At 34.8% G+C, this 15,633-nt stretch overlaps 2 protein-coding genes across 2 annotated transcripts in view; both read right to left on the bottom strand.

The window, feature by feature from the left end:
• Nucleotides 1–2,133: 2,133 nt before the first annotated feature.
• LOC110890730 (tetratricopeptide repeat protein 1) lies at nucleotides 2,134–9,269 on the bottom strand. Its single transcript, XM_022138357.2, has 8 exons — nucleotides 8,998–9,269; nucleotides 7,198–7,291; nucleotides 6,629–6,679; nucleotides 6,371–6,544; nucleotides 5,671–5,838; nucleotides 4,644–4,763; nucleotides 4,416–4,549; nucleotides 2,134–2,433 (listed from the first exon to the last, which is right to left on the bottom strand). The coding sequence occupies exons 1-8, from the start codon at nucleotides 9,129–9,131 to the stop codon at nucleotides 2,373–2,375; spliced, it is 936 nt and encodes a 311-aa protein (XP_021994049.1). The 5' UTR covers nucleotides 9,132–9,269; the 3' UTR covers nucleotides 2,134–2,372.
• Nucleotides 9,270–10,279: 1,010 nt separating this feature from the next.
• The window catches only part of LOC110890729 (MACPF domain-containing protein CAD1), a 6,206-nt gene continuing 852 nt past the window's right edge, over nucleotides 10,280–15,633 (bottom strand). The window contains exons 2-6 of the mRNA XM_022138356.2: nucleotides 13,872–14,110; nucleotides 13,475–13,670; nucleotides 12,577–12,763; nucleotides 11,854–12,008; nucleotides 10,280–11,151 (exon numbers count right to left, since the gene is read on the bottom strand). Coding sequence (XP_021994048.1) covers nucleotides 10,549–11,151; nucleotides 11,854–12,008; nucleotides 12,577–12,763; nucleotides 13,475–13,670; nucleotides 13,872–14,110 — 1,380 coding nt within the window. The 3' untranslated portion in view covers nucleotides 10,280–10,548. The remainder of the gene's footprint in view (nucleotides 11,152–11,853; nucleotides 12,009–12,576; nucleotides 12,764–13,474; nucleotides 13,671–13,871; nucleotides 14,111–15,633) is intronic.

The raw sequence follows: 15,633 nt of genomic DNA, 5'->3' as shown, positions 1-15,633 counted from the left end.
TTTTAGAAAAACGTCCCATAATGCCCCATTGATGACTGGACTGTCACATGGCGCAAAACGCTCAAGGGTGGGGGCATATTGTTACCCGTGCAGGCTAAGCCAACCAAGAGTGTTGGCTGAGCCGGCTAAAGGGTACCCCACACTGAACATTTTGTGCCCGCTTCTTAAAGTACCGGCTGAAGATCTGGCTAAGGTTACGTGTTGTACTATTTTTGGAAAATTTTTGGAAAAATTTTAATCAATTATGTCTATTTTCGTAATTTTCTATAATCCTAATTCATGGTACAAACTGAGGTCAAACTAAGATACAAAATTTAATGAAAATCTCTGTGGTGCCTTCAAGCTCTGATTAGTCTTGTCATCCAATTAGTGATCGATCATATATTATATTACTTTCACAACAAAATCAAGTAGATACAAAATAATAACAATAACAATAATAATTATTATTGTCAAGAAATTTTACAAGATGCTTAAGACCCATATAAGGACATTTTGTAAAATGTAATTGCATATTGCTTTGTAAATATAATAAATTATCAAACTGTAAAAATAATAAGTCATTTAAAAAACCGGGTGGAAATCTATTCTCAGTGGCGGATGCACCCCGGGCACCTAGTAACCTACGCCTACGCCCCTGTCTATTCTTTCAAAACTTCCCAGACTAACACCATCTATTACAAGACAAAATTGTTGTTCATTATTGAAGAAAATTGATGAAGACAAAATTGTTGTTCATTATTGAAGAAAATGGATCTTTTGGTGACACATTCAATTATAGTGCCTTAACTCTGCAATTATCAAGGGGTCTAGTCAATAAAAAAATGATGGAAAAGAGTGCATAGTATTTGTATAAAACTAGGTGATGTCCCGCCCGCGTTGCGGAGCAATGACCGAATAATTCTCAATCAATTAAAAAAACACTACTATAATTTTGTCAGTAAAAAAACTAAAATGATGATAAGACCGTTTTTTTTTTCGGCTCAGGGCAAAACTGTAATTTTTCAAGACTAATGAGCGAGTGTTACGCAGCTCCTTGACACAGAAAAAATTAAATTGAGTCAACCAATAAAAAAGAAGTTTTCTACTTTTGCGGAAAAAACTAACACGATGGGAAAACGTAATTTTGAACTAAGGGCGAAATCATAATTTTTATTCTGGGATAAAATCGTAAATTAAATGGACCAATGGGGGAGTGTCAGGCAGCTGCCGGCATGACTGTAATTTTACACTGGGGGAAAATTGTAATTTAACCAGAAAAACACACAAAAACGATGGAGAAAATGTAAATTTAATTTGAGGCCAAAATCGTAACGTGGCTATGAGGAAAAAAAAACTAATGAGAAAACTGTAAATTTAAACGGGGCAAAATCGTAATTTTGAACCGAGGGCAAAATTGAATTTTTTTGGCGGGAGCAAAAGCGTAAATTTATTTTTAAGTCGGGGTAAAAACATAACTTTGAACTGATTGCAAAATCGTAATTATAAGAGGAAAAAACTAATAGCAAAACTGTAAATTTAAACGGGGCGAAGTCGTAATTTTGAACCCAGGGGAAAATTGAAATTTTTAGATAGGGGAAAATTGAAACTTTTAGATGGGAGGAAAAGCGTAAATTAATTTTTAAGTCGGGGAAAAAAATAATTGTACACTGATGACAAAATCGTAATTTTAAAGCAGGGTAAAATCGTAATTTTGTTGGGCCAATAGGGAAGTGTCAGGTTGCCTGACACTATTACCTCCACCGCCCATTTCATCCAATCCAATAGGTGAAAAGAACTATTGCCGCCAATTGGATTTGTATATGTTGAAAATGAAAATAAAGGCATTTTAAGCTTGAAGATCATCCCCAACATCTTCTCTTGAATACCTCCTATATCTCTATGTTTTAAACCAAACCAGTTATAAACCGATTTCAAACCAAACCGATCCTTTTCCCTTATATAACGGTTTTAAACTAAACCAGTTTGAGCCAAAATCCAATATTGGTTGACCGGTTTGACAAAACCCAAACCTGTTTGGACGAGAAACCGATTTGTGCACCTATCTGTGTAACCTTAAATTTTATTCCTTGTATGTAATCTTAAATGTTTATGTATAAAATAGGTAGTGCATGCATGTTTATAGGAGTATACGAAAAAGGGTTCCAAAGCTACTAACTCGGTATTTAATGAACGATTTTCTAAGTACATATGCAACGAACTCGACACATACTGTCATTGGGATGCAAATCAAACCAACACAAAATCAAATGAAATTTTGATAGCCAAAAAAAATGAAGAAAAACTTTCTTAGGTGTTGCTCTCACAAGTGTATCCAGGTTTTTTGCAAATGCAGATTTCATCCATTCCACAATAAGGTGTGACTGAACTGACTAGTCTTTAAATATCTTTGGAATCACTTCATGTGCATTGATATCTAATGCCACCGGATCCCTGAAAATAAAATCAATGTTTTCAGATTAACAAAACATCAAACATATATAACTCATAAGCTTCCTGTATCTTTCAAATGATGTGTCGTTTAAAAATGTGTTTACCCGGCATTTTCATATGCATAATATCATACTTACCCAACCAAAAACATTAGAGTAAACTGCCATTTTGGTCCCTGTGGTTTGGTCAATTTTGCCACTTTAGTCCAAAACTCAAACTTTTTGCATCTGGGTCCCTGTGGTTTCAGTTTTATTGCCATTTTGGTCCAAAAATGAAATCAAGTCATATTTGTCTTATAAAATCCTGTTATTTTGTCATTTTCCGCAGGGGCAAAATGATCATTCCTTTTTTATAAATAAATACCATATTTTATATGACAAATATGACCTGATTTGCCTCTGAGGAAAATGATAAAATTGCAGGATTTTACAAGACAAGTATGACCTGGTTTCATTTTTGGACCAAAATGGCAATAAAACTGAAACCACAGGGACCCAGATGCAAAAGGTTTAAGTTTTGGACTAAAGTGGCAAAAGTAACCAAACCTCAGGGACCAAAATGGCAGTTTACTCAAAACATTAATATCAAATATACCCATTAATAGTACTTAAAACTGCATTAAATACTATTCAGAGTTAAATGCCATTTTAGTCCTTGTGGTTTGGACCATTTTGCCAGTTTAGTCCAAAAACATTTTATTTTTCGCATGTGGGTCCAAAAAGGTTTTATATGGCCGAATTGCCCTTCTAGTTAAAATAATTACATATAAAATGACCGAATTGCCCTTCTCATTAACAGAAAAATGGATGAAGTTAACCCAGTGGACTAAAATGGCAATGGTGAAACCTTTTTGGACCCACAGGCGAAAAATGAAACCTTTGGACTAAACTAGCAAAATGGCCCAAACCACAAGGACTAAAATGGCATTTAACTCTACTATTTATTTGTAACATGACCATTATACCCTTCTATTTCTCCTTACACTCCAAATTAATGCAAGTTTTAAGAGAATAAAATGAAGCACATAATAATAGGAAAGTGTCAACGACTCAACAACAAATTTATGTAATTGAGATTTACACGAGACCAAAGGGATGTCATGTTAAGTTCTAATACAGGTTAGGCAGTATGGAGTGCCAAGTTGTACAAGCTAATATATTCCCGTGCGGTGTTAAGGCGCGCTCATGACACCGTGTTAAAACATAAGAATTACTCAATATAAACATTAAGTAAACAATCAGTTACATTTTAAAATTTCATTTTTATAACTATAAAAATTACTCAATTACTAATTAGTTATATTTATATATGTAGTTAGAAAACCTAATATTTATATAAATATAACTATTTATGTATTTACTAAAATTTAAACGAACGTAAATAAACGAACGTTCACAAACATAAATGAACGAACACAAGGTGTGTTCATGTTCGTTCATTTAATTGAACGAACAATTTTTTTTGTTCGTGTTCGTTCGTTTATTAAATAAAAGACATAAACGAACTTCCCACCGAACAAGTTCACGAACAGTTCATGAATGTTCGGTTCGTTTACAGGCCTAACAAACAATTAGTGTTGGAACTTTGTTTTAGCTGAGTTTAACTTTCAGTAATGTGTCATTTGTTTTTCTTTTAACTTCAGTCTCTTTGTACAAGAATTAACTTTTACTGCACGTGCAGTCTTTTCATTAATTTACGAATACTCAATCCATTTACACCCTTACTACTAGATATATTACACCCAACTCCGAGACAAGCAAGGGGAGCAGTGTAAACAAGCCAATTTTAGCTGTTTTAGACATGTTTAGGCACGTTCTAGGCCGTCTAAGGCGTTTCAAACCAGTTTCAGCTGTTTTAATGGCAGAATTTAGACTATTTTTCCCGATTTTTTTGCGCATGTGCATCTTGATTGACGCAAGGCGTTATTGGCACGCTAGGCGCCTTTTAGTAGCAAGTAGTTTATCACACACACACATACAAACCTGCACAATATTTGGCCTTTCTCTGAAGAACTGGGAATGAACCATTCTTGTCTGAGGAGCGGTGACTCAAACTCCACAAAAAACCCATCGCTTTGTCCATGCTTCCATTTCCTCGGTCCCTGTCCTTTCCACACCTGTAAATCAACAAACGCGTCAAGTCGTTCCTTAGGTCTTTCCACGTCCTTTGTGACCCCAGTATATCATCAAAATCATTAATATCCACAATACCTGTGGGTATGATATGGCATTCTTTGGTACAACTAAGCACGCTGCTCGAGAAAAAGAGTCCACAGCGTATTGCCTTAGAAATGAAACACAGTCACCATGTGTATGGGGTGACTCAAATGCCTGTTTAATACAAAAGCGAGCATCCTCAGAAACAGAGTTCAGAGTTGACAATTTCGACCCATTTGTATAGGAACTGGTCAATCAGATTATGGTATTCTCCAATGGGTTAAATAAAAAAACAGCTTCAAAAGAAACGGGTCGAAAGTCGCCAACAGTGTACATTTTATTCATAAACCTCTCTAATCTTTTCATTAAAAAAAAGTTATACGACTATTGGAGTAATATAAATTTTGTAAGCATATTTGGCACTGTTTTTTATTTCTTAATTTTAACCTATGCAGTTAATGCGGTAAAAAATCGGATATCGGTCAAGGACCGATATTTGAGATACAGGTTATCGCGGTGAGACATCGGTAATTTTAATATCATGCAGAATTTATATATATAGCAATTTAATACTAAGAATTCAGTATACTCTCCTACCATTAACAAATTTGAGCTTTTGCAACTTGTAAAACACTAACAATTGTAGCAAGTAAGAACTAATTAAGACTTAAAACACTAACAATTACTAATTAAGACTTAAAACACTAACAATTACTAATTAAGACTTAAAACACTAACAATTACTAATTAAGACTTAAAACACTAATAGCAGCAATAAGAAGAAAGACGAATGATAGAACTAAGAAGAAAGGTGCTGATATCGTGAAAATCGGTGATATATCGGTCAACATCGCCAATCATATCAGTACCGATATTATGACCAATATTTTACATGGGGACCGATAACCGATATATCGGTATTAACTGCATAGATTTTAACAAAAGTGTTTCAGGGTTTTAACCCGTAAAAATTGGTGCATTTTGATGCGTTAGGCCATTGCATAACCCATTGACTAATAAAGTTGAAAGTTTTTAAAGGGAAGATATAAGGGGATATGAAAGTTATATAGGCGGTGTATACCTTGTCAACGTTGACCACAGGTGCATATTTTTCAGTGTCGGTCTTTTCCTTGTCGAGCAGGAAATAAACTCTCGCATCAACATTTGACGTTTGATGCCATGATTTAACAGCATTCTCCATTGTTTCTACCACAAAAGAGAAAACTTCCTCATCTACATGCTTCTGCGCCTAAAAATAATGACATTTTCAAATTTAAAAAATACTTCCTCTCAAAATGATGATTTATTTTTCATATATAGAATAAATGAAATACGCCCCGCTTGCGGTATGCGCATATAATGTATATATGTGTGGGCCATCGGGGGGCAAAAGTGAAAGTGCACTAATTTTAACGTTATTTTACTAATTTCGTGAAAATAACGTTAAAAGCTGAGGACGGTTAATCATGCATCATGTGGTGGCGTTGATAGCTGAAAGACAAAAGGGTACATGCACTAATCGGTCTTTGTCCGATTGCTGAGTGTTATGTGCCTTATGTCCAAGGCTTGATGCAAAACTACTATGGAGCCGGGGGTCTCACTGGAAGCAGCCTCTCTATTCCTACGGGGTAGAGGTAAGACTGTCTACATCTTACCCTCCTCAGACCCTACCTTTGCTTTGCTATTGGTGGGATTTACTGAGTATGATGATAATAATAAATGAAATAATTTCAAAGCCAACAAAAAAAAAAAAAAAACTAATACTTCAAAGATTTTATTACCAATTCAGATTTGAAACCATCCAAGTGTTTTGCTAGATCAACATTGGATCTCAGATTGTTCACTTCTTCAGACCGTTTTTTATCCTTTGACAACTGTGTAAGCCTCTTGATCTTTCTCGACACCTCTGTGCTTTGTGGATTGTGCTGTGAGGCTATTCTAAAAGCATCCAATGCCTACATTACACACATATGAACATCAATATAAGATTATTTTAAAAAAATATATTGTTAATACCACATGCATGACTGTTATTATACATCATCGTATCGCTCCATGGCCTCTAATACACATCCTTTCCTGAAGTAACCCTGTGGATAAACAATGATACTTTTTTTTCAGAAACAAATTAGTTAATAAATAATATCCCCAACATGTATAAATATTAAATACAAAAAAGTTAAGAGTAAATTACAAAAATCGCCCTTTATGTATGTCACTTATTGCAAACTGTGTCCTTTGTCTTCAATAATTACAAAAAACATACTCGATGTTTGCAAACCCTTTCAAGTTATGTCCTTTAGCCCTAACTCAGGTAATTTTTGTGGTTAAATCTGACCAAATGTACCCCACATGAGGGTATTTTTGTGGTTAAATCTGAACAAATGGACCTCACATGAGAGTAAAATGACCAAAATACCCTCATGTGGGGTCCATTGAAAAAAATTTAACCACAAAAAAATAACTGAGTTAGGGCTAAAGGACATAACTTGCAAGGGTTTGCAAACATCGAGTACGTTTTCTGTAATTATTGAAGACAAAGGACACAGTTTGCAATAAGTGACATACATAAAGGACGATTTTGTAATTTACTCAAAAGTTAAAGTACCTTGTCCCAGCTGGGATTCAAAGATATCGTTGTTTCAGCATCGCTAAGTGCTTTCTGGAGCTTAACAAGGTTTAGAAATGCTGCAGCGCGATTGCTGCAAATAGAATAAATTTAACAAAATTGGCATGGTATACTAACCAAGATAATTGCAAGGCCATAGAATGAATAACACTATCCACTTGAGTGTGGTTCGTCGGTTTGCGTTATCTTAATTCTCAAATCACCAAATGGGTCAAACCAAAAAGCTAACCAAACGGAACCGGTCAAATGAGCGGAATGGATCAACATTTATACGTCCCAATATACCATATACAGACAAGAAGAAAAGAACACACTATTGGTTATTGATGAACATGCTATTTCTAAGTTTTTCCAATTTAAAATATGGATTTTGAGTTTTATATATAAACATGAATAATACTAGCCAATTGCAGGTTATCATAATTCTCACACCACCAAATGGGTCAAACAAAAAAATGACAAAAAGGGACAGGTCAAATGGGCTGATTGTGTCAACTTTTCCAAGTCCCGAAACACGAGATACAAACAAGAAGATAAAAGAGTACACCACAGGCTATTGATGAATTGAGGACCAGGGCAAACCTTTCCTCTACCCCGAGGGATAGAGGCCGCTTACCCCCGACTCTAATTTTTCTACGTAAAGTGTAGTAAACCAAGTAAGACAAAGTGTGGCTAAGTTAATCAAAAGTCAAAACAAACAACAAGACACATTACCGATAAAATAAAAATGGTGAAAGAACTATAAGAGTGAGAGATAGAAGAGCAAGAAGCAAAGAAACCAGCAAAAAGTAGTTTATATTCTCAAATCACCAAATGGGGTCAATCCAAAAAAATCAACAGGTCAAATGGACTAATTGGATCAACATTTCTAACTCCCAATACACCAAATACAAACAAGAAAAAAATAGTACACTTTTGGCTATTGATCAACATGCTATTTCTAAGTTTTCCAATTCAAAGTACATATTTTGGATTTTATACATAAACATAAATAACACTATCCTATTGAGCGCAATTCAGGTTATCTCATAGTTGTTAATGGCGAATAACAAGAAATAGCGATAAGGTACCTATACGCTACATAGCGAATAGCGATAAATAGCAGGCGGCTATTTTATAAATAACAATACACTAGAAAAAAATTTAAAAATTTTATATGTATATTATATCAAAATACCCTGGTATATATGCTATTTTACATGTATATTTAACAAAAACCTAGCTATATTTAATTGCTATTTATATTTAAAAAAACAAAAAAATAAATTGTCGTTATTATCGCTACAACCCTAACAGCGATAAGGTACCTATACGCTACATAGCGCGCTATAGCGATCGTACGCTCGCTATTGACAACTATGGGTTATCTTAGTTCTCAAACCACCAAGTGAGTCAAATAAAAAAAAAAAAACTAAAAAGAAAGGGTGACGCAAGCCGGCGATCACGGACGGCGCTGGTAGCCTAGCCCGTCACGAGGTGCCTGAAGGCCCAGCGGTAAAACCCCTGGGCTGACTAGCAACATTTCTAAGTCCCAATACACCAAATACAAACAAGAACAAAAAAAGTAGACTACTGACTATTAACAAGCATGCTATTTCTAGGGTTTCCTAATTGAAAATACAAATTCTGGGCTTTACATATAAACATAATTACATATCATTCCACTAAATATATATAGGGCTTAAAACTACCATCTTGAAGTGAAGCAGACAGTTTGCTAACTTAGAAACAAACAAGACTATAACTTAATAAAAAGAAATTGAAAAAGACATGTGGTACCTGTAAAGGGTAGGGTTTTGAGGATCTTTCTTGATGGCTTGAGTGTATAAAGCAGCAGCCTTTAGGTAATTTCCAGCCTTGAAAAACGCATTACCTTCATCTTTTAGTGACACCTCTGCTTTTGAATCCGCCATTAGAGGTTTATTTGTGTTTAGGGTTTCTTTGTATCTATTTCTTTCACTCTGGTATTCCCTTGTTTAATGGTGGTGGAAGAAAGGAGGCGCCTTTGAGGGGACATATGCTGTTTTGTGTTTTGAGATCTCCTATACTCATACTCACTAAAAAAATAAAATAAAATAAAATAAAAACCCTATAATGATAATAAAATTAAAAGACTTTTTATTGAAATGTTTTTTTTTTAATAAGCATAATCAAATAATTGGAGGATTTTTATAAGACTTATTTGTTTACGGAAGGTATTTTTTTTTTTTTTTTGCTTTTATATAAATAGATGGACGTATTTTATGTTATAGAGTTGGTTTGAGCATTCTCTTCGGAAAAGAATTCTAAAGTGCTTTTGAGTTTAGAAACTTAATGTATGTATTTTGATTGGAGACTTGATTCATTTAGAATTTGACATGATATTTTGCTTTAATAGAAAGATTCTCTTGAGAGATGAATTCAGGGTTCAACGTTAACTGGGTGTTAATGTAAAGCAAGAGGTTGTCGACATGATGAAGAAGGTGATGGTGGAAATCAAGCGCTACGTGGAGATCTGACAAAAAATAATGTGGCGTAGAAAATTAAATAAAAAAATAATTGATTCACTATTCACACTCTCTATATTACATGAGATATCGTAGCTTATAAAGAGAAGATATGTTTGGTGAGACTTATTGTAATTGTAATATTCATATTCAAATATATATGTTGTAATTTGTGAGTGACGATTCCTACAATAATTATAGAGATTTTGTAATATCATCTACCGAAACTAGAGAGTAGTAGTTTGTGATTCCATATAAAAAAAGACACCCTTTATCAATAACAAGTTTAGTAAATTACTTAAAGGTGATCACTACTACAGATTATGCGCTTACATCAATATCTTATCCATCATAACTAAAACAATAGAAACTCGGGTTTATAATATTATCATAATTTTTTGGTTAAACTAGTTTTGTATTAAACACCCATATATCACTCACCACATATGTCAATTAAATAAGTCAAACAAACTTATCTCAACTCATATACAAAGAAACTTGGTTAATAAATATCATATTCAACATATGATCATGGTTAAACCTCAACACTAACATCATGGCATTTGACTTTTCAATAAAAAAATATTTATGTATAAAAACAAAAAAAAAAGGATTAAATGCAAATAGTGAAAACAAACAATTCAACAATCCTACAAGACTCCTCCTACTTTAGTGTAGATCATATACATGTATGAACTCAAACAAGTAACTTTACCTTTGTTGCATAACTACAAACAAATTTAGAACATAAAACAACAAAATTTAATAAACTCTACTCTCACTAAATGCACCAACCAACACAATGAACCATTTGCATGTGCAAAAAATAGCAGAATCACCATCATCAATAGTTCAATAACGAGTATTTTACGCGTAGAACGATCTTCCCTTTATCTACACCAAGTTTCGCCCCTGTGACTAACCAATGGCCCGGAACATCTTGTGGGCCCTTTGACATTTCTGTCATGTCTACGATTTTCGCTAGTTTTCCGGATTGACTTGGACCGTCTCCTCCCTTATCATCTCCGGGTTTTTGAAGAGTGTTTGGGCTATGATCCCATACTGAACGGCGTATGGTACAACCTGGTACTTTGGAGAAGAGAAGTTTGAGGTGTAGGACACTTCTGGCACCGAAGTCCCATACGCCAAACTGGGCCCCGGTGACAATGTGGACCCCGGATAGATCGCCAATGTATGTCTCGGTGTGTTCTATGGGTGCTGTACTTACATGTGAGAAGTTCTTCCACTTGATGGGTTCGAACCAACGACTGTCCTGCTCTTCGGGACCTTGCCACTTGGGTGCACCGATGGCCATGTGCGCATCCCAATGCGGTTGGAGGATTTTCGGAAGGGACACCAAGTGTTGCAAATGGATCGCTAGCCTGTTTTGCTTGCTTCCTTCTAAGTTGAGTTTAAGCCCCGTAACTGGTTTACGCCCAACTGTAACCTGTAAACTCAAGGGGTGAATAGAAAATTCATCGAAAAAACTATTTTTTTGATACATAACTAGCGTGTCAAATATGATTACAAAACTTATATTAATTTAAAAGGCATCTAACTTTTTGAATCATATAATGTAGGATTTTTGATGCAATAAAAATACATACTGCCATTTTTTTTCTAGAGTAAATTGCATTTTACGTCCTTTAACTTTGACTCAAATTGCAGGTGTTGTCATTTAACCAACGAAACTACACTGGATGTCCTTTATGTTGTTTCTCATTAGGCGGTGACCTTTTGCCCTAACTGAGTTAACTTTTTGTGTTAACTCCTAACACGTGCCACTCACATGAGGGCGTAATGGTCATTTTCACTTGATACTAGAACAAAATTAAATTAAAAATAATATATTAACAACAAAATAAGTGAAAGTGACCATTATACCCTCATGTGAGTGACACGTATTAAGAGTTAACAGAAAAAACTAGCTTGGTTAGGGTAAAAAGACACCGCCTAATGAGAAACAGTAACATAAATGACCTCCAGTGTAAGTTCGTTAGTTAAAGGACACCGCCTGCAAATTTACTCTTTCTTCTACTTTAGTCGTTTGAACCGTTAATCCGATTCGATCCAATCCTAAGTTAATGGGAGAATATTGCTGCTTCAAGAAATCATTAAGTAAACAGGTTCATAAAATTTAGAAGAATACCTGCTCCAAACTTATGAAAAGCTTCGGGCCCATTAAACTAAACTGAAGTGACGGACAAACGGGTTCCTTTCTTTGAATGTTACTTTGTTCCGGAGCCCAGACTCGAGGGATTTGGAACTCCAAAAAATATTGTAAATCCTCTATAGGAGGCTTGTCTGGAAAACAGAGGAAACGTATGAGAATGCAAAGACTAAATGTTCGGGCCTCTTTATAGAAGCTAGAGTTAACTGCCATTTTCGTTCTTGTGGTTTGTCCAATTATGCCGGTCCAGGGCAAATTTCAAATTTGTACAATTTCCGTCCCTGACATTCTTGAAACATGCCAGTTCCGTCCAAAAACTTAACATCTGTTAAAACCTGCCGTTTAATGAAGGGTAAAAAAAACATCATATTCCTTTTTTTAATCCCCATTAAAATTCCACCCCTTTTAATCCCCTTTTCCATCGAGCAGAGGATTAAGAGGGGTGGGATTTCAATAGGGTTTAAAAAAGGGAAAATAAAAGAAAAATGGAAAATGACGATTTTACCCTTCATTAAACAGCAGGTGTTAACATACGTTAGTTTTTTTTATGGAACTGGCATGTTTTAAGAATGTCAGGGACGAAAATGGTAAAAATTTGAAATTGGCATGGACGAAAATGACAGTTAACTCTAGAATCTAGCTTGTATGTGTGACACATTTTTACTTTTAGTACAAATCAATAACTTTGAGTTAAGGTCTTACATTCCAAATATAACTCAATGGCACGGGCCAAGTGTTTTATTCCCGGTACGCCTTGGTCAAGCAAAGAAACAATGGGAGTAAAAGTCATATTGATTACGTCGGGTGCGGTTTCTACAGTTTCTATCCATTTTGCGTGACTTTGCTCAAGATCGTCCCCTCCTCTTCGTCTAAAAATAACCGTTACATCCTGCAATTAAAGAAAACCCCAAACATATTCAGAATCTTAGGTCATTTTATCTTTTGGTTTCTTATGCAACTGATATCCGTTAAACAATTTTCTAATTAGAGTAAAATGCCATTTTCGTCCCTGAGGTTTGGCCAGTTTTGCGACTTTCGTCCAAAGGTTTGTTTTTCCACATCTGGATCCAAAAGGTTTGAAATCTTGCCATTTCATCGAGCTCATTAACTCCATCCATTTTCTCCGTTAAGTCAGGGGTATTTCCGTCCTTTTTGGTAACTTATAGGGCAATTCGGTCTTTTTACATAAACCGAAAAAGACTGAATTGCCCTTTAAGTTAACAATAAAGACAGAAATGCCCTTGACTTAATGAAGAAAAATGGATGGAGTTAACGAACTAGATGAAAATGGCAAAATCTCAAACCTTTTGGATCCAGATACAAAAAAAAAACAAACCTTTGGACGAAAGTCGCAAAACTGGCCAAACCTCAGGGACGAAAATGGCATTTTACTCTTCTAATTATTGTAACTTCAAACAGTCAGAATCCAGCAAACCGTTTTATTAGAGTTGATTATTCAACATCACAAATAAAAAACACCACAATGTAAACAATTAATAGGTCCGGAAAATACTAAAAATGTTCAAATAAAAAACACCAGATTGCAAATTCGAATACATGTTTACGAGACATTCTTGTTGAGCTAAAGAGCTAAACAAACCTTGTCCTTGTACTTTAACGGCCCCGAACTTGATTGGCCTTTATAATCACTGAATCTGTGTTCTCCAATGTCTCTCACATAATTTTCGATATCTGATATGGACAACGGAGATGATTGATGCTGCTTTATATAAACTACGTCTCTCCCTCCAACTGTCGTAGAGGTGACGATATGGGTGCCGTAATTTTCAATGAAGCTGAAAAAAAGATGATTTATGATTATATAAATCATACAATTCTGTCATCTGATTCGAGAAACATGACATAATCACATAATCTTGTATAGAATTGGTTTTCAGGTTCTAAAACCGACAGAAAAACAAAAAAAATGAAGCTATATGTGAAAACGGATCAATTAAAGGCGTAATGAAAAACAAGCATAGTGTATAATCACTTGCCTTGCTAACGATGCAGGATCCCAGGAATACGGAACAGCACGTTTGACTTCGTCAAGCAGAACCAAATCTGAATTTTCTAAATGAACCTCGAATAACGGAACTATGTATCCGATCATCGCAAGGGATTTTGTGGATGCTGCGTCAACTTGCCTCGATCCGGTAAAATTAAACATGGCATTGAAGCTTCCGAGAGGAACATCCCCACTGAGATTGGATCTCGTATTGAAGAGTTTCGACATCTACAGTTACACAGAGCACTCATCAGCATAATACACAAACTTTTTTTTTTCTAAATATAATCCTTCTTTTTACTAGCATGCATGAATTGGATATCAAATAAAAAACACCATAATGTAAACAATTAATAGGTCCGGAAAATACTAAAAATGTTCAATGACAAAGCTGTAACATATGGCATAAACCGTGCAATTTCTAAACGAATTATTTATTAACTTGCATGAAAACCAGATGATAAAATGATTTATAAACAAACTTAATGCTCATAAATTAAATGATTCTAAAATATAATGATGATCATAATGTTAACAACAGCAATGTGGAGATGTGGAGGTATACTTAATGCTTTCTTTCTTATCCTTATAAAGTTTAACGGTTAGATTTCGGCTCAGATTTTTTGTTGATCCGAAAAAGATTCCACACTTTATGGACAACTAAAAAACACAACAGTAAATCTTACACGTAAAAGCTTGATTTTATGCCCCAAAATAGATAACTAGAGGAAACGATATCATTTAAAATATTTCCGAGATTAAATTACGAAAAGATTGGACTGAACTTCCACCTCCTTCACTTGACACTCACCCATGACGAGAGACGAAACTAGTGCCGTTTCAAGAATATTTTAATGCATAGGCGATCATCTCATTACCACCCCCCCCCCAAATCCTTGAAAACATATTAGGATGTCTTTTTTTATAAATTCTACTTTTGGTACGTTTGATTGTTTCAAGCACCAATGGATGCATGTTGGCACAAAATGTGTTTTCAAAGTGGTACCACATCTATATGACGTTCTTAAAAATATACATCCTAAATACATTTCAAATAACTAATAAATACACATTGAAAAAATGATCAATGGTTGAACTAGACATATCCATGGATGTGACCGATAGTCAATTAATTGTCATGAATCACATCAATCAACCATACCGACAGTCAAATGGCATAAAGATCCTTGACACAAAAACAATACACGTTCAATATAGTATGTTGTACAACAACAATGTACTTGGTTACTTGCAGCCGCCAATAGGGGGTTAAAATTTAGAGGATTTCATGAAAATAAAGAACACGAGTATTCTAGCCGTACAAAGTAAAAACTCACAGAAAACATATGACTCGATCCATTATCGTTAATGTTCGTTATGCAAATCCGGTACTCACAAAGTGATTACAAGAATCCCTCTACTAGGATCATGGTTTAAATCTTTATCATAACAAGACTACACGATCAACACACGTAAAAAAGACGATACACTTAGAAAAAAACTAAGCAAAAAAGAGGACTCTTTAACCTTTATATACATGTTTGTGTCTTATGTAAACGGCGATGACAATCGTATAATCAAGATTCAATCTTTTTGTGTTAATCTATGTTTCATCAATCAATTTGCCCTCTTGATTTCCAACACTTTTACCAACACAAAAACAATCTAAAACCTAAGAAAAGGGGCAAAACAATCATCCTCCATTGACCCATAATGCAATAACAACTAAATTCCCAACACATCAACATTTC

Source organism: Helianthus annuus, chromosome 11, assembly GCF_002127325.2.
Source record: "Helianthus annuus cultivar XRQ/B chromosome 11, HanXRQr2.0-SUNRISE, whole genome shotgun sequence".
NCBI lineage: Eukaryota > Viridiplantae > Streptophyta > Magnoliopsida > Asterales > Asteraceae > Helianthus > Helianthus annuus.
Note: the sequence above shows the minus strand (reverse complement) of the source record. Positions and strands in the feature narration are given on the sequence as shown.

What these genes read in the sequence shown, in the direction of transcription:
- LOC110890730 (XM_022138357.2), bottom strand. Translation starts at nt 9,131, where the DNA reads ATGGCGGATTCAAAAGCAGAGGTGTCACTAAAAGATGAAGGTAATGCG. An exon ending in CCATGGAGCGATACGATGAT is followed by an intron (nt 6,545 to 6,628) that starts GTATAATAACAG and finishes TGTGTAATGTAG; the next exon opens with GCATTGGATGCTTTTAGAAT. An exon ending in ATGCCATATCATACCCACAG is followed by an intron (nt 4,550 to 4,643) that starts GTATTGTGGATA and finishes GTTGATTTACAG; the next exon opens with GTGTGGAAAGGACAGGGACC.